Genomic DNA, 18,464 nt, shown 5'->3' on the forward strand with positions numbered 1-18,464 from the left:
TGCATCATACATTAAATATGACACCTCAGGGAAGTCGCAAGGAGTGCACACTGAGAAGTGACGCATCGCTGCTTTCACGCAGCGATGCGTCATTTCTCATAAATGAGGCCCTGGGTCTTTAGGGGAAGAATTCCCATGGTATGCCTGACCCTATTCTCTAATGAAAAACATATGTATCGTTGCAGAGTTTTATATAGTAGAATGTCTAAAAGGTGTGCAAAGTGTTTTAGCCGAGAATAGTGGTCTACATCTGACTCATAGCTGATTAAAGGAGGAAGTGACTTTAACCCCAAAGAGTAGCGTAGGGTTTATAAAGTATCGCCACACCATTGACCACTCTCTCGATCTAAAGGCCATCTCAGGGGCGTGCTGGTCTGATATCGGCATTCAGCTCTGCTGTGACCTCCTGTTGCTGAATGACCATCCTATTGGACAACCGATGATCTGAGAGGAATGGTGAAGTTGCAATGATCTTACATGATGCAGGCTTGTCAGGTATCATGGATCACACAATGATACAACCAATGATCAGAGAGGAATTGTGACGTTGCAACAATCTTCCTTGATGCAGACTTGTTGGGTATCATAGATCACACATGACACAACCAGTGATCTGAGACGAATGATGACGTTGCAGTGATCTTCCCTGATGCAGGCTTGTCAGGTATCATGGATCACACGAGACACATCTGGTGATCTGAGAAGAATGGTGAGGTTGCAGCGATCTTCCATGATACAGGCTTGTTGGGTATCATGGCTCACACATGATACAACCAATGATCTGAGAGGAATTGAGACGTTGCAACAATCTTCCATGATGCAGGCTTGTCGGGTATCACAGATCACAAGTGATACTACAGAATTTTGATTTATCCCCACATTCCTCCAGGGCAGTGGGCTGTCACACGTTTTTCAAGTTTTTACAGGTGACTCGCCTTGTCTGGCCTGGAATCCCAGCTAGAGCTGCGCTGGAAGCAACTTTTCTACCACACTGCGGTGTTCTTCTGACAGTGGTGTGCCCAGGTTGCTCTTCCTGGCATTTTACTCTTCTCTTGTTTTTAATCAATATCAAAAGTGTTGGTAGAAAGACAGAGACTCAAAGATCGAGTTCCAGCTACTGGTCTCATCTTGAAACTCACCATTAAGAGGGTACAAATGATACTGCTGGCAGACAAGGCTTGAAGTTTTCATTGCTTTATGCAAGAATGTTATAAATGTTGTTTGGAAATTGAGAGTCCAGATGAAAATATTCACGCTGACAGCACCATGTTTTTAAGCGAAAAGTGAAATAAAATTTGGGGAGTGTTTATTTTCCACTTAAATCCCAGTGTATATTTCTCAAACTATTTAGACACTTACAGCCTGATTCATCATTCTCCCGTTTTGCGAGGCCCTAATAGCGATTCATAAGGAATCGCTATTAAGGACTTGCAAAACGGGATTCATGTAGGAATTGCAAAAAATATTGCGATTCCTACATGTTCCTTATTTGCGATTAGCTAATTGCTAATCGCAAATAAGGAATAACTCCCCATGCATTCCTATGGGCCTACAGGTTGGTAAAAGCACCATCAGAAATTGCACTTGCAAAGGGCAAGATTCTGAGAATCTTGCCCTTTGCAAGTGCAATTTAGCTTGATGAATCAGGCTGTAGATCTTCTTTGACAGTTGAAGGGAAAATTTCTCCATATTGAAAGTCAGCCCCAGTTCGGCGAACAACTGTATACATGCCGTAGTGGATACCTGGGCTGAAGTTTCTGATGGTGCTTTTACCAACCAGTCGTCCAGGTATGGAAATACTTGGTGGACGAGACAAAGCGCTCCGGATGAGCTACCACGAAAGCCAATAGCTAAGTGAAGGTAGGAACTCACGCTTGGCGCTCCCTACACCTCCTCCATCCCTGAGGCGACCGGTATGAGCAACTTGGTGGTCTTTGGTTAACAAAGAACAAGTGTCCAAAAGTGGAGTGGCAGCATATAGTGCAGCCCTGATGAAACTGCCTAAAAGTATATGGCAGTGAAACATGTCGGCACTGGTACTAGGTAATGGTATGCATGATTAGCTACCAGCCTTTTTATTGGTACAGCATTTAAACTTTTTCCCTATGAATAAAGTTGGTTAAGGGAATTAGATGCTGTGTTTTATGCACTTTTTTATGTTGTGTGTTTGTCACTAGCAGATGCCTTCTGCTTTCCACATTTTGTCACACATTTGTGTTGTTTGTGTTTGGACACTATTTTCTCTCTTTCTTTGAGAATCAAGTGACCACCGATGATGAGACAGGGGCTTGTCTGGAAATTACATACCAGTTACCCCGTTGGTGGTGTTTCCGTGAGGTGTCACCTGGTTTTCACACATTTTTTCTAAGAAGAACTTGATCCAACACCTTGTGGGTGGATCTGGGTGATAGACCTAGGTGGGTCAGACAATTGGGTATTCGGTGTTTCTGCCAAGGAAATTGTGTTTTTTTATGAATTTGGGCGTAGTGCAGTGAAATTATCCCCACAACTTTTTTAGGGTTCTGGAGTAGCTATCAGTACGAATGGACTGTTCTTTCTCCTGAGTAACTGACCCCTGTTGACGTCCATGGATATGGTCTTGTTGGTTGTTCTATATGGAAATACTTGGTGTCTGAGCCTACTGAGAAAAAGCTGTCACTGGCGTCAGACACTTTATAAAGATTCTCGGGGCTGATTTGCGACCAATTGGTAGTACTTTGAACTGGTAATGGTCCCCAGCTACTGCCAATCGAAGATACAGTCTAAGGGAAGGATGAAGGGGATGTGAAAATAAGCATCCTGTAAGTCTAGAGTGGTCATATGATCCCCTGGGTGTAAGAGTAGCCGAATGTCTAGGGTCAGCATTTGGAAAAATTGCTTCTTACGGTAAGTATTCAGAGCTCTCAGGTCTAGAATAGGACGCCATTGCAGGGCATTCTTCCGGACTGGGAAGAAAACAGGAGTAAAAACCTTTTTGTTTTTGGAAGATCGGCACCGGTTCTATTGCTCCCTTTCGGAGCATTGTCCGAATCTCCAAACACATCTGAGATAGATGTTTAGTCTCTTGACTTGTCTGCCGTGTTGGAAGGAGGGAATTGAAGAAAACTCAAGAGTGTGCGAATTTTAGTATATTGAAGGCCCATCTGTCTGTTATTTTCTGTCAATAATGTAGATGGGAAGCAACTCTCCCACCCATGGAACTCGTGGAGAGGAAAAGCAACATGTAGCCAGATCCCGGAGGTTGTCATTGTGTTTTACCATTTTTTTCCCTTGACGACCTCCTTGTCCTCTAGGAGCAGACTTTGTATAGTTCCTTGTTTGTTGTATACCCTATTGCTTACAATATGGTTGTGATGATGAGGAATAAAAGGGGTTATCTTCCCTTGTTGATAACTTCCTTTGTAGGAGGACTGGCCTCTTTCCCTGGCGCCTCGGAAAGGCACCTAACGGTATCATAGTGTACCCAGGGTATTTGTAGTATCTGTATCTCCTTTGATACCTTGAAATGCCTCATCCACTTGTTTCCCAATAAATCTTCTCCATCGAAGGGGAGATTCAGGATCCTAATTTTGGACTTCTGGTCTAATGGCAGTCGACCTTAACCACCCCTGACGCCTTAGCACCGTCGCTCGCCTCATGTCTAATGTCCTCTGGGAAGAGGTCCATGTTAGGCGCCATATCGCACCACATATTCCCGTCTTAACTGCCCAGAATAGCAAGGGCATTATCTGCTTTGACTAAGAGAACAGACATGGATGAGAATCTCTGTCTTGTGTTGTCCAAGCATCTCCCCTCCCTGTTAGGAGGTGTTGATATAGGCGCCGAGGGATTCTTAGATTCCTGTTGCCCCGCTTGCTAAATCACGGAATGAGGTTTTGGATGGCCCAGTAAACACACGGGTGCATCTAAAGGAGCTTTATATTGTTTCTCCAATCCAGCAAGCACAGGCGTAACTGTCGCCGGTGTCTTCATCACTTTTAAACCTTCTTCCCACACATGGCTAACAATTGGGGATAGCCTGGACTGATTTTTTGGAATGGCTACATGAAATCGTATAAGAAGTATTCCGTTTGTATTGTCGACATAGGAAGCTAGAATCTCTCGCAGCTGTTTCCATTATATTATGGAATCTGCGGAGAATCCACCAGTCCTGGTAAGGGAGATGTCGGAGATGGATTCAAGTAATCATCCCATTTTTTGCTGGGATCTGTTATTTCTCCCTCTTCCTGGTCATCATCATCCGTGGTGACCGGATTCTGGTGGTGTATTATTTGAGGAGTTGCCAGCCTAACTTCTTGTTGTGGCTCCCTGTTTCTAACTGGAGTAGTAGGGATGGGATTTCCTGAGAAGCTGGTGCCGGCAGAAATCTCTTTCCATAGTCTGCCAGCATAATCTGCAGATCTATCATCATGAAGCATGTCATTCCAACCATTCCTTCCTGGTACTCATGGCGATAGTGCTGTTGCTGATAATATTACTACTCCCCATATCCCTCCTCATAGTCCTTCTCCTCATACTTCACATGTAATTGTGAGGGACTACTAGCGTATCCAAAGGGTCCTTTTCCTATGAATCCTGCTCTTCAAGCAGGTGCTGATGATTTCTAATTTTGGAATTTTCCTCGACGAGCCCGTTGAGGAGATCGCTGTAGACACCACTGTTGTCAATGCCATCGTCGACACCAGGTATAGAGAGCTATCCGTCGTTGACGACATAGTCTCCGATGATGGTGACCTCGTCGTCGTCGCTGTTGTTGTCACTGTCATCGACCGACCATCGTAGACGACCATCGTCGTCGATGACCACCGTCGTAGACGACCATCGTAGACGACCACCGTCGTCGACGACCATCGTAGACGACCACTGTCGTAGACAACCATCGTAGACGACCATCGTCGTCGACGACCACCGTCGTAGACGAACATCGTAGACGACCACCATCGTAGACGACCCCCATCGTAGACGACCCCCATCGTAGACGACCATCGTAGACGACCACCGTCGTCGACGACCATCATAGATGACCACCATCGTCGACGACCGTCGTAGACGACCACCCTCGTCGGCGACCACCCTCGTCGGCGACCGTCGTAGATGACCACCGTCGTAGACGATGCTGTCGTAGATGATGCCGCCATAGACGATGCCACCGTAGACGATGCCGCCGTCGACGGAGAGGCTGTCTTAGTCTTTACCTCAGAGGTATAAAAGACTGCTTCCTGAAGGGTTCTTTGACCAGAGGAAGTGATTTTGACGGCTCAGAAGTCGTCTTTTTAACATGATCTTTCCCCAAAAGCATGTCCTTTACTCTCCTTTTCCACAGAGTGAGGAGATTTTGAAACAGAGTTTGAGCAGAGCTCAAAGGAGACTCCCTAGCACAACGTGCGGTAGAAAATCTGAGGGGCAAAAGGTTCTCTCAGGAGTGTTCTAGAGGGTGAGGGGCTCTGATTGGTTCAGGGACAAGTTTGGTCTCTTTTACATAACGAAGGTTATGGGTTGCAAAAGGAAAATGGGCCTAGGCCTCTTTTCAGTTTGCTATACTACTCAGCATTGCTTTTTTATGTACCGGAGACTCCCGTTCCGACGACGGGGAATGATTCAGGTATGTGAATCTATGAAAGCTCCAATACTGGAGTAAGATGTATTTTACCCGTGGTCTATATTTTCGGTGTAAATTATGTGTTTTTATACTTTTACATCACACACATATATATCCTACTATTTATATTTTTAGTTACTGCTTATTAAGTCCAGAATAAAAGTATTTGCGCAAGCGGAGGGAGTGGACTGGATTTAAACTTGTGCATTTTGATTTAAAACGATTTTTAAACCAGCTGCACACAGCCCTCCACAGTCTTGTTGTGTAGAACCATAGTGCATGGATTCGAACTCTGCAAAAGAGCTGAATGAAAAAACAACCCACAAAATATAACAATTTCATTAATTTTGTATGTTTCATGTAGGACCAGTGCTTCAGGTATTTCTGTAAACAACAATGCACAATACTGACTGCCACGATTAACCTATGACTTGCCTCCTGAATTTAAAAAATGAAAATGTTTAATGTTTTTCCTTTCCAGGTTCATTTGGTAGACCAACTCTACACAAAGGAGTTCAATCCGCACCTCAAGGACGACTACCGCCTCATCGCCATTAGTGGGGATAGCGATGAGAAGTGCTTCTTCGCGGATGCAGTGAAGACGCATGATGTCATTGTATGCACCGCGCAGATCCTGCAGAACGCGCTGGAAGCCAAGGACGAATTGAAGCACGTGGAGCTAACCGGTGAGCAGGGGTTGCCCCTCTTTAATGTAAACGCTGTCGGCAGCACAATTTTCATAATAACCGACGCATGGACCTCTTCTGTTTCCGCACGTGTCTGCTGAGTGCGTTCCGTATATGGCCTAGAGGCATGGCCGGCACTAGGCATGGGCAGTGTGGGCAGCTGCCCAGGGCCTCGCACTCAGCACTTCAGTATGGGGCCCCGCACTGGTGCTGTGTCCTTTTGTTTCCCTGGCGATCCATTTTAAAGAAAGGTTTTTAGGCAATTAGGGTCAATTGGAGGGGCCCCCCTCCCCGGGCCTCTCAGGAATGGTTTCTGGAGGCCTAGGGGAGGGAGACGCTTCCTTTTGTCCCAATTGCAAGGAGACCCATTCAGAGACACTGCGGGACGCCCATTGTCCAGCATTTTAGCGCCCCCACAGTGTTAACTTTTAGCCCACAAGCAATTCTCACACCTATCGGACTGAAGGTGTGAGAATTGCTTGTGGGCTGAAAGTTAAAACTGCGGGGCACTAAAATGCTGGACACAGGCGTCCCGAAGTGTCTCTGCATGGTTTAGTTGCAAGGGTCAACGTATCTAAATTAGAGGGGCCTCGCACATTCCCTTGTAGCCCAGGGCCCCGCAAATCCTAGAACCGGCCCTGCCTAGAGGTACTGGTCCAACCCAGCCAGGTATAACTGTTTAGTGGGTTAATGCACCCAATAAAGGGTTCTGTTTTAAATATCATAGATGCAGATTCACATCCCAGCATGTCCGCTTAGCCTTTCATCCTTTTGAGGCTCAGTGCCTGATTAAACCTTGTGGAGGCCCGTAGGCAGTCGAAATTTCAGGCCCCCCCCTCGCAAAATATCTCATAATACCCGAAGCACCGGATTTGTTTTTGCTAACTGACAGCTGCCAGAAGATGAGTACTTTAAGTTGTTAATGGGTACATGATATTAATACAGTACTTTCTCTATAGAGTCTTTAATGTAAAGTTTTTGTTTCTTTGAGTTCTATCTTTTTGAAAAAATATTTAAGAAAACTTGATTGTAATTAGGGCTCCCGGTTTTATGGATTTGTTTTTCAACATTTCCGTCTGTATTTATCCATATTTATTTTTGGGCCATTTTATCTGTATTTATCCATATTTATTTTGGGTTTTGTGTATAAATGAAGTTGTAAAACTGTATATTTCCATATTAATTTAACTGATAGACGCACTCATACTTTACTGTTATGATTTAGCTATTTAAGCTGCCAAATATTACGGAACAATAAATCCTCTAAATATTAGCATTATACCACAAATGTATGTTTACATATGCCATTATTTAAAGAAATTGCATCCTGATTTTTTTTCCCAAGCTGTCTATTTGCTCTGCTATTAGGATACAATTCATGAAAGACAACACGGAGAGTCACTTAAAAGAAGCACAATTTTCTGTATATATCCACTTTTAAAAATGAATGCAGACAAAAATACCCATAGTTTTCTGTCTGTATTTATCTGTAAAAATGGAAAACAGGAAGCCTTAATTGTAATTTACTTTCAAGATCAAATCAATATTATTTTGATTCATTGTTGCGGGCCCCTAAAAGAAGTGGGGCCCTTAGGCCGGTACCTACTTTGCCTATTTGGTAATCCGTAACTGTTGGGGCTGTCAAAATAAGTGCCATTGAGCTGGGTAAATAAACAATTGTTACCTGTCCAAAGTGCCAAGAGACTTCTGTGCGTTATCTGTCCATAGTGTAAAGAGAGTTCTCAGTAGTGAATGTGCGTTCCACAAACACACATGCTATCTAATTTATGCTCTATCATCTGAGGAGTGACAAAACGATGACCAACAAATTGAAAAGCATTGCACCCAAGAAAAATCTGTTTACACCTTAGTGCTTGTTTACTAAAGGAAACTATGCTGCATTTCATCAGCTGAATTACAGAATAGTGAGTACTCTCACTCTACACAACCATGGCAAAAAAGGGGAGGGGGTGACACATGAACCAGAAGTAGTAGAAATAGAGGTAGAGGGAGTAGTGTCAGGATACCTTTATAAAATGAAGACAGCAGTAAGAAATGGGGAGGGAGCTGGCGTGGTCCGATAGGTATTGTGAACATCCCCCATAAGAAAATATATTGGGAGTTTAAACCCACTCCTCCCTAAAACTAAATCCAATAGTTCATATTGTTGTAGAAAGACTGATGGGAGCACATTATTGTTTCACATGTAATATTTAGACGTGAAACTAGCTGAGGGCCAGCAGACCTAACCATGGCTTGTCTCGAGTGCCAGTTGTAGGTAGGCCAGGGAACACTAACAATAACATGCAGCTCTCCGTAATGCTATTGCTGTCTGTTATTTGTATGCTGCACAACTGCCATCAGTTTGGCATCTCAACACTTTTGCCTTATTGTATGGATTGCACGGCGGAGTTCTTATAGATCAGTTTTACACACTTGGTTGAAATATATGCTGTATCAGGAGAACTGGATGTTGTGTCCCCACCTTTACCTCCACCCTTCCTACCACTTGCAAAAACCCTACCACGCTCGACTCTATCCCTCTGATATTAAGAGATTAATTTCTGACACTCCTTAACAGAGTGAGTTCCGGCTCCCCCAATGACTGCTGCCCCCCACCCCCCACATCTTAAAAGAGGCTTTCACCATCTGCCCTGACCCGCCTCTGTCGCTTCTCAATAACTCTCTTAAAACGGGCGTCGTCCCAGATACTTTTAAATGTGCTACAGTCATCCCCATATTGAAAAAACCTAACGCCGACCCCGTGGTTTTGAGCAATTTTCGTCCCATCTCTCTGCTCCCCTACCTCAGTAAAATTCTGGAGGCTCATGTCACTAACTGCCTCAGCTCATTCATTGAGCACACGCAGTTTCTCGGTTCCCGGCAAGCGGGCTTCAGACCCGCTTACTCCACAGAATCCGTCATCTTGGCAGTTATGAATGAACTCAGAAATGGAGCTGACAATAACATCTCTCAGGCCCTGGTGCTTTTGGACCTCTCGGCAGCGTTCGACACGGTCGATCACCAACTTCTGATCGACCGTGTCGGTAACGCCGGCATCCAGGGCCTGGCCCTAAAATGGATCATTTCCTTTCTCGACGGGCGCTCCCAGGCTGTACGCCTGGAAAATTTCTCGGCGGAAAAAACTAGCCTCACCTGTGGAGTTCCCCAGGGCTCAGCCCTCTCACCCCTCCTTTTTAATCTATATATGCAACCCCTGATTGTGCCACTACGTAACAATCCTGTTACTATCTTCAATTATGCAGACGACCTCCAGCTGGTTTTTAATATTGACTCTTCTGATACTTCCGTCACTGATTTCCAAACCACCATGAGTTTTATCAGTGAATGGATGTACCACAGTCAACTTAATCTAAATCCTGATAAAACCGAGCCGGTCTTAGTTGGAGGTCCCCATCACCCTTGGAACCCCAGCTTCTGGCCACCCTCATTAGGCTCCGCTCCCAACCCTGTCAACTCTGTGAAGAGTCTCGGAGTAACCATCTGCAGTGACTTATCGCTTAAACCCCAAATAAATACAGTAGTCTCCTCCTGCTTTTTCCACCTTCGCAGAATCCGCAAAATCAGTAGATTCCTAACTAAAGAAGCTCTTACCCTTGTCATCATGGCCCTTGTCACCTCTCGCATCGACTATGCGAATGTTTTGTCGGCATTCCGTCATACCAACTCCACCGCCTGCAACTTGTACAAAATCAAGCAGCTAGGCTGATCCTACACCAACCCAAACACCAACATGTTAGTCCCCTCATGAAGAGCCTACATTGGCTACATGTAGCTAAACGCTGTCTCTTCAAACTTGGCTGTACCATCTTTAAAGCTCTCGCCAACAAATCTCCCGCCTTCATCTCTTCCCGGATTCAACGCTACACTCCGTCACGTGAACTCCGCTCCTCTCACCATCACCTCCTTGCCATTCCCACCTTCAGACGAAAAAAGCACGGAGGTCTGAGATTCTCCATCTTGGCCCCCCGCTTCTGGAATTCCCTCCCTATGGAGATAAGATTGGCCACCTGCTACACTAAATTCAGAACTCTCCTGAAAACTCTTTTATTTTCTCAAGCATATCAATAAGTTCACTTGACTCTGCCCGCTTCTCTCAGCGCCATGAAACCGCTTGGTGTAAGTGCGCTTAAGAAATTCTTATACCATACCATACCAAGGCCTGAGATGTGCTTTGATAGTGTTGTGATGAACTTGACACTGATGTGAGACCTCATAGTCTCACAAAATATTGGATTGTAAAGGTGTTGCACATTCATATGTTCCTAAGTGAACCTTCAAATTTAGGAGTGATGACTAATTAAAAGATAGATGAATTTCGGAAGGACCCGAAGAAGGTCTTGAAAATATTAGAGGTGTGTAGAAACAGACCAACCAACTTTAATTTCGTAATTGATTTTTGGTTCTCAGCCATCGTATGAAGGCAATAGACAGTGCTGTACCTTATTGAGCAGGTCAAAGGTCATTAGTATTTATGACAAATGACTGTGCAGTGCCTCGCCCTTACCTTCCATGCCTGTAGAAGTACGTTCACTTCTGTGTTTTCTAGTGCTTTGAGTCGGTATCTGCCCCAAGAAATTACAATTCAATTCCATACCCGCAGTTACAGACTACATTCTACGGAATATAATTATCTGTTCTGCACCCAGCATTCCAAATCTTGTGTTAATGAAATATAATGTATTAACCTAACACTTGGCCGTCTGGTAGAGCCACAATCCAACACATCCAACATAAGGATCCTCGCACTGCACACAACCTATAAAAAACACTACACGCTGAGTAAGTACATCTTATTCTTAACACATAACTTTTCTGTAAGGGATCTCTGATACCCCCAAGGGAATTGGGAATATACAACACTACCTAAAAGATAGACAGTTCTGGGCAACACCATTCACCCATATCCTGAGCCCCACGGCTTACGTGAGTCCCGAAAGCATGCAGCAATATTCAATCAAGATAGTCCACTGCGCCAAGAGGTGACACTGACGTCAGTGATGCAGTATACGTATTAAGTCTGTGGCTGAGATCTTAATACAGTCTTGGTCCTCTAAAGCTGTCTCCCGTTTGACTGGTTCTTAGATTTCACCCTACTGGTAATCGATGAGTGCCACCACACACACAAGGATGGTGTCTACAATAAGCTCATGGAGTCATATGTAGAGAAAAAGCTTCGGCAAGAGTGGAGTCTTCCGCAGATTCTGGGACTCACAGCCTCTCCTGGCACCGGCAGAGCCACCAACATTGACCGCGCCAAAGAGCATATATTACAGGTGAGCCATTTGGTAATTGGGTTCCCTTTACTCATTGATGCAGCTCCGTTTGTATACACTAAAGATGGTGACAATTGAATTTTGGAAACTGAGCACATATAGCACATCAGTGGTCTCCCATCATCCTACTGGTTCATCCTTTCTGAGAGAAGTAAGTTCACAGATATCAAGTTTGTCCATTGATATAAAAGGAGACCCGGCTGCACCTGGCATATGATGGGGGCACTTTCTCATTTGGTGGCTACGCCTGCGCACTTGATCACTCCCTTCGGGTACATGACGGCTATTGCTGGACACAAGATGGTGGCATCTAGCAATGCAAGTTTGTAGTGGGAAAGGGAAACTGTGGTTGGCATATATCCAGAAGTACTGGGGCATGAGTGATTACACTGGAGATATAAAGCTGATCCTATACGGCTGTATTACATCAACACTATTTTTGTTAATAAATGAATGCCTTAAGGTATGTGATCCCAAATCAACACCACTTGAGGCAGTGGTCAGTCAAAGCGCCCAGTGTAATTTTAACTGGTGAGCACATTTAACGTACCTAAATGTGTTCTCGTTCAACATAGTTCATCATGGACTTAAAGGGTCAGTATCTAAATAGTTTTTGTAGGCGTGAGTGAGTATAAACATACAGCAACAAAACCAAGCATGTTTGCCTAGAAGATAGCTATCCTATAACAAACACCAAAATCCTTATATACGTAGTTGGCGTTTGTTGGAAAGTGGATTATTGGTAGGGGTAAATGTAGGTCTGCCACTGGCAATAAGGCCACTAGCTCAGTATAGGGCTCAGAATAGGTTTTAGAAAATTATTTCTATGCTCAACCCTTGGTAACGTGGCTGCGAGCAGGCAGGCTTAACTTCAAAGACAGGTATGTAAAGCATTTAAAAACACCAATTCAGTAAATAATTAAGTCACAAACGAAACAAATCCACTGTAGGGAACCAGAAATATGATTTTTTTTAGATTAGTCACTTTCTTGTGCTTAGAAACCAACTGTGCCCCTTTAGGTAATTTCCTTGCCTCTGACAGGGACACATACACCTTTAGCAATTGTTGTGGAGGGTCTCTCACCACTCTTGTGCAGCCCCCTCCAGCAGGCTGGGTCCAGTTAGAACTCCTTCCTGAAGTTCTTCTTGCGCGTCCCAAAGTGTCCAACACACAATGCAAGGTTCTGGAATCTCGAAGAGGGTCCTTGAAAGTGTGAGACTTCAATTCCCGCAAACCACTTGGACAAAACCCTTACAAATCCACTGGTAGTACTCCAGGCTGGGGATTCTTTGTGGTGATGGTCCAGGTAAGCTCTATTAACCTGTAGCTTGAAGGGAGTCCACTCTTTAGTCCTTTTGAAGCAGGTTGATCCACAGGGCTGTGGTTTCAAATGGTGCAAAAAGGCGCAAACGTCAGAGTGCAGGCCCCTCTTAGATACGTATTCAGTGTCCTCTGGGTCAAGAAGAAGGGCACTCCTGTCCAATGAGCTGCAGGGTTCCACCCATAGGTCTGACCACTTCCTGCAGATTGTGGCAAAATGCTAACCCAGAAACCACTATTCTTCCAAAATTCAATATGTCAGAATTTTCAGCAGGGAGAGAAGACCTGGCTAGATACACCCCAAGGATGGATATTCTCCATAGTCTCTCCGGTTGCAACTTCTCATTCCTTCCTAGCATCTGGCTGGAGGTAAAGTGTGGTCCTCCCCTTTGCTTGAAGTCCATGGTTTACGACTCCTCCCCCTGCTCTAGGCACTCCTATGCCCAGCAACCTCTCCTCCCCGAGAGGCTTTCTAGCCCCAGGGGTCATTTATTACCTCTTAAAAGCATCCAGGTTTACCCACTTATCTCTGACCAATCAGGGCAGAGCAGTACAGGGTTGAATTTTGGCTTACAGACAAAAAAGTCTCATAACTTCTTTTCTGTACATTTTACAATAAATTCAACAATACCATATCGTTAGATTTACCATTACCATTCGACCGAGACCTTTAATCCTAGTTTTATGACTTTTCTTTCTCCAGTTATTAACTAATAACCTTTTTCAATGTTAACCTATGGCATGGGATTTGCAATGGGAAAAGTGACTTGGGCCATTCTTCCAGCACCAGGGCTGATAAAAACATATTTTATAATTACACTACATATACCTACATGAACCCCATCCCAGGAACACCTAGGGGAGACTTAAGGGGTTCTGAATATGTAAGAATATTGCAAATCCTCCCTGCACAGTGCTCCTACCACCAACGTCGATTTGGGGCAGCACTTTATTACATTGTGGGGAGTGAAATGTGCAATTTCACTTCACCCAGGGCATGTAAAACTAATTTTATAAGGGTCCACCTTTTAGATACCTGACCTCCCACCCCTCGGACACCCAGGGGAGACCCTGGGGGTACCTGATATGCCCAAACATTGTAGGGTAACCGTTTCTAAGTGCCCCAAACACCAAAGTCGAGTTTGGGGACAATTTACTTCTTAAAAGCAGTCCTGCAACATCGGGCTACTTTTAAACTGGCCTCAGACTTCAGCAGTACACATATGCAAGTGCAGAATGGTCTGCTGGCCTCTAAACTGCCATGCCCTATTATATACTAGGGACTGATAGGTAGTTTCAATCCCCCCTGCCCTAATAGGTATCAGGGCCCTATGGGTTAGGTCATGCCAATCACAGGGGTACCCCAACCCTTAGTGTACACTAGTGTATGTAGGTGTTTTCATTGTATTCTAAGTGTTTTTAGCATAGCACTGGCCCTGGGCCTGGTTAGGCAGAGCCCAGGGTCAGTCAGATTCAGTTATCACCAGTACCAGTCAGCAAAATGTTGGGGGGTGCCCAGGGCACAGGATGACTTTGCAACAGCATTTAAGTAGCGTCTAGATATCCTCAAACTCTCGCCGTTTAGACAGACTATCCCACCTGAGGGTCACATGCAGTAAAAAAGGAAGGACAGAGGTGTGTCAGATGGGGTGGGTCATGGAAAACATGTGTAACACACAACGTGACAACTTTGTGGGAATCACGTACTCACAAGATGCGCGCAAATATTACATGGAACAGTAGGTTCCTTCACTGCTTCATCTCATTATAATCCAAAAAAGGTTACTTCATGTTTATAAGGTTTCAAAATTTTCTCTTTTTATTTTCATCTTTTGAATATTCATGTTTTTGTGAAGATTTAGAAATGAATTTAATGCTGAGAAGATATCAGTAAAATCATGAATATTCAAAAGATGAAAATAAAAAGAGAACATTTTGAAACCTTATAAACATGAAGTAACCTTTTTTGGATTATGATGAGATGAAACAGTGAAGGAACCTACTGTTCCATGTAATATTTGCGCGCATCTTGTGAGTACGTGTTGCTCACTCCAGTTTTCCATTATTTCAAGGCACGGTTTGACGACGTGCGACAGATGCAGCGCAAACCTTAATGCGTGAGAATTTTGGACATTAGTTTATAAAATATTTTGAGTGCACAGGGGTAACACAGATTTGATAAACTTTGTGGGAATCCTCATATATTTCTAGCCATTCACATCAGATGAGCACTTCTCAGTTGTTAATGATCCTTTTTGGTAATTTCAATGCATATCTGTGATGATTTGATCTGTCCTCCTGGGTGCAACAGTAAAGACCGAAGAAAATGACAATAAAAAAAAAACGATTGTACCGGAAACAAAGGCACACTACAAAATAATTAAACATACTTAACATTATAATGATAACAACTTATTATGCAAAAACGGATACAACTAACTTAAAAACTAATTAACTAACTTAAAAGAATATTATGTGCAACTGTACTTTAAAAAAATGATATTGTTACCTTCTATATTCTTCTATATTGAGTCCTAAATATTTTGATGTCACAATATATTTGGCACTATATTTTTGTCTAACAATATTTTTGAAACTTTTTTTGCAGAATACCATTAAGTATACTCTATGAAATCACGTGCCAGGCATGGGTTAAGGGTAACTTGGAGTGTAATAGTAAAAATTTACTCCTGGCTTGTTTTTTAGGTCTCGCATAGGCAGCGCGCATGCGCTGCTCTAGGAGAAGGCCTTTAGGAATCTGTCTTCACTTTTCAAGCACTCATGCTTGTGGCGGCATCCACCTTGCGAGAGCGAGCAGCGGTGCGCTGGGGCCATGTGTTTGTAATTAACGTGGCCGTGCCGCTGCTTACTCCTGCAAGGTGGATGCCACCAGAAGCACGAGTGCTTGAAAAGTGCAGCCCGCTTGTTTCTCTTACGTCTGTTCTTCCTTTTTACATTGCAAGCTCCACCCCTTGCTAAATTGTCGAGTCATCCCGTCTCTTGAGCACTCTCTCACTACAAACTCTGCGGGGCATGGAAAACACAGCAGGTAAGGCACTGGCTCCTTCCTTAATCTTGCTGCGCTTACCCAGAAACCTGTGAGAACTTAGTACTGGTGTTTCTGCATTGTGCTCGGTGTGTGTGGGCGTCCGCGAGTGCTGCCAGTAGATGCTGTAACTCACAGTCTCTGCCTGGTGTTGCGCTAGAGCAACCAAGGCACGTAATAAAAGCATAATAAAAGCGGCTTGCAGCGTGTCCTGCGGCTGCACTCACCCGTTGCTCCTTACTTAATGTCACACGCTCCAGTCTTAAAATAATAATATCGCTTCAGGTAAAGGCTTTCTTTTACTTGTTGCTTTCACGTAGATGGCATATACTCTCGCTGCTAAGCAGCATATCTCGATCTCCACACTCTGGGTGGTTTTTTGATAAACAGAAGCGGTTTCAGCTTCCCGACTTCACACTGGGTTCAGCATGGTCTTGTTTACCGGGTCCTGAACAGGCGGTCGTCGCCAAAATGTAGTGATAATGTAGACTCCGGCAGTTCCTTGTTTTATCGGGCAAACATGCAGACAACAGGCTCCCTAGCCTATTCTCCCACCAACCGACTTCTTCCCGGCTTCTGGAACCCCCATATGATTCCACAAAGCACTATGGCAACTCTGAGCCTGAACATTCCTCATACAACACAAGACACATGCTCTGCTTGCAAAATTTGGTACAAAACTATTTTTAAACTTAGCTGTTCCTAAAACAAAAAGAAAAAAATTGGTACATTCTCTTTTCTGGTCTCGACAATTTCTATATAGTCCATGTTGGTGGCAGAGGGAGGAGTCAGAAGGCACACCTGGGCTCTGTAAATGCTGGGACACCCACAGGTTGCACCCGGTGGGTGCTGGGGTCCTGATACGGGGCACAGCTGCAGGCTGTGTGCAGTGGTCTAGGCAGTAGTCTAGATTACATAGCTTGCACCTGCCCTTCTCCAGACATCCGAGTACTGTGGACAAGGGCTATCCTTTAGCTTCAGTGGAACTTATTCCTCATGCTGATAATTAAAGGTTTTCCTGCTTCAGTTTTCCATTGGTTGTCCCTACTATTCCAGGCATATGTTTTCCGTTTGCCTGTGCTTTCCTCCATGCCTTGTGCTGCCGAAGTGCACCTTGTGTTTATTTATATGCTTGATTAATTGCCTTGTTTTATGAATCCTATTAGGACCCATTGCTGGCACCTTGGTTGTCCATGTTTAACTACACCACAGCACGCTCCCTATGACCTTTTCTTAATGTCACACATTAAAGGTAGGGGTGCTGTCTTCACAAATGACTTCAGCAAGGGCAAAATCAATAACATCTCTGAAGGGATAAGCAATTTTTTTGTTATTGCGTGCTGTAGGAAATGCTGTATAGGTCGCGCATTTTTTCTTTGACCTATTGGTATTGCAGATTTTTTAAACACATAAATCAAAGGCATTGTCATTTACAATGCCAATAGCTAAAAATCTCACAATTGTGAGACCTATTGCATTGCAAATGTTTGTGATTAATTGACAACAAGTGTGAAATGCAAGCAGGAGCAAGCGTACACCTGCTCGGTTGGGATTTCGGCCTCTTATTAAATCAGTCCCTACTTTCACCGGGCTTATGTAGTCAGTCACATTCCTGAGAGCTAATCAAGGCTGAAGCTAGTCATTGAAATGTCTTGTTCTTTCTTTTCTTCTGTCCTACAAATGTTCTTCTTGAGTGAATCACATACTATGCTCGGTGATACCGTTGTAATGATTGTGAAAACCGTGTAATGCTCACTCGAAAGTCTGCGCATATTGTATTCACTGTTCTAAAATCAACATAAAAGAACAAGAGACATATTTGAAAAAACCTTCAGTCAGTGAATATTTTCTACTTTTGCAGATCTGTGCCAACCTCGACACTTGGAAGATTATGTCTCCAAAGGTGCATCGCCCTCAGCTGGAGGAAAAGGCGCAGCAACCCCAAAAAGAGTACAACCTGACCGACCAAAGGCCCCAGGTGAGGATGAACTTACTAAATATTGCCCTGTGGAATACACAGCATTGAAATGCTAGATGTGTCTCTGCTCTAGGGCACATGGGGTATTGGACTGTAGGTAATGAGCGTGCCACAGGACAGTCAAGTAGGGAGATCTCTGAACCGAGACGGAACTAATCAGAACTTCAGAATGTTGGAGAAGTTTTGCTGTTCTAAGAGAAAATTGCAAGTATGCTTACAGTGTTTTTAAGAACAACACCACACAGTGCATTGTTCTCACAATAAGCAACTTAATTAAACCATGTTTGAGGTTTGTCTTAAAATGCTATCCTATCACTGATTTCCCCAAATACCCTACTATTTCCCAAAATTGCACTCCAGCTCCATTCATAGCTCTGTTACGCCTCTTCCCTCTGTAAGTGATGGAAGAAGCATTCTATAGACAAAGAAAAAGGCAAGGGCCTATCTCTCATTGGCGCAACAGGTGCAGTGCCCATTGCAACTGAGTTAATGCAGTCTTTCAATATCCAACTTACTGCATTATGGGGAATGGCACAT

At 44.0% G+C, this 18,464-nt stretch overlaps 1 protein-coding gene across 3 annotated transcripts in view; it reads left to right on the forward strand.

The window, feature by feature from the left end:
- The window catches only part of LOC144755965 (ATP-dependent RNA helicase DHX58-like), a 102,762-nt gene that overhangs the window by 14,411 nt on the left and 69,887 nt on the right, over nt 1-18,464 (forward strand). For all 3 annotated transcript variants that reach the window (XM_078645412.1, XM_078645413.1, XM_078645414.1), the window contains exons 3-5: nt 6,081-6,285; nt 11,392-11,582; nt 17,811-17,927. In XM_078645412.1, coding sequence (XP_078501538.1) covers nt 6,081-6,285; nt 11,392-11,582; nt 17,811-17,927 — 513 coding nt within the window. The remainder of the gene's footprint in view (nt 1-6,080; nt 6,286-11,391; nt 11,583-17,810; nt 17,928-18,464) is intronic.

This window comes from Lissotriton helveticus, chromosome 5_1, assembly GCF_964261635.1.
Source record: "Lissotriton helveticus chromosome 5_1, aLisHel1.1, whole genome shotgun sequence".
In the NCBI taxonomy this organism is placed as follows: domain Eukaryota; kingdom Metazoa; phylum Chordata; class Amphibia; order Caudata; family Salamandridae; genus Lissotriton; species Lissotriton helveticus.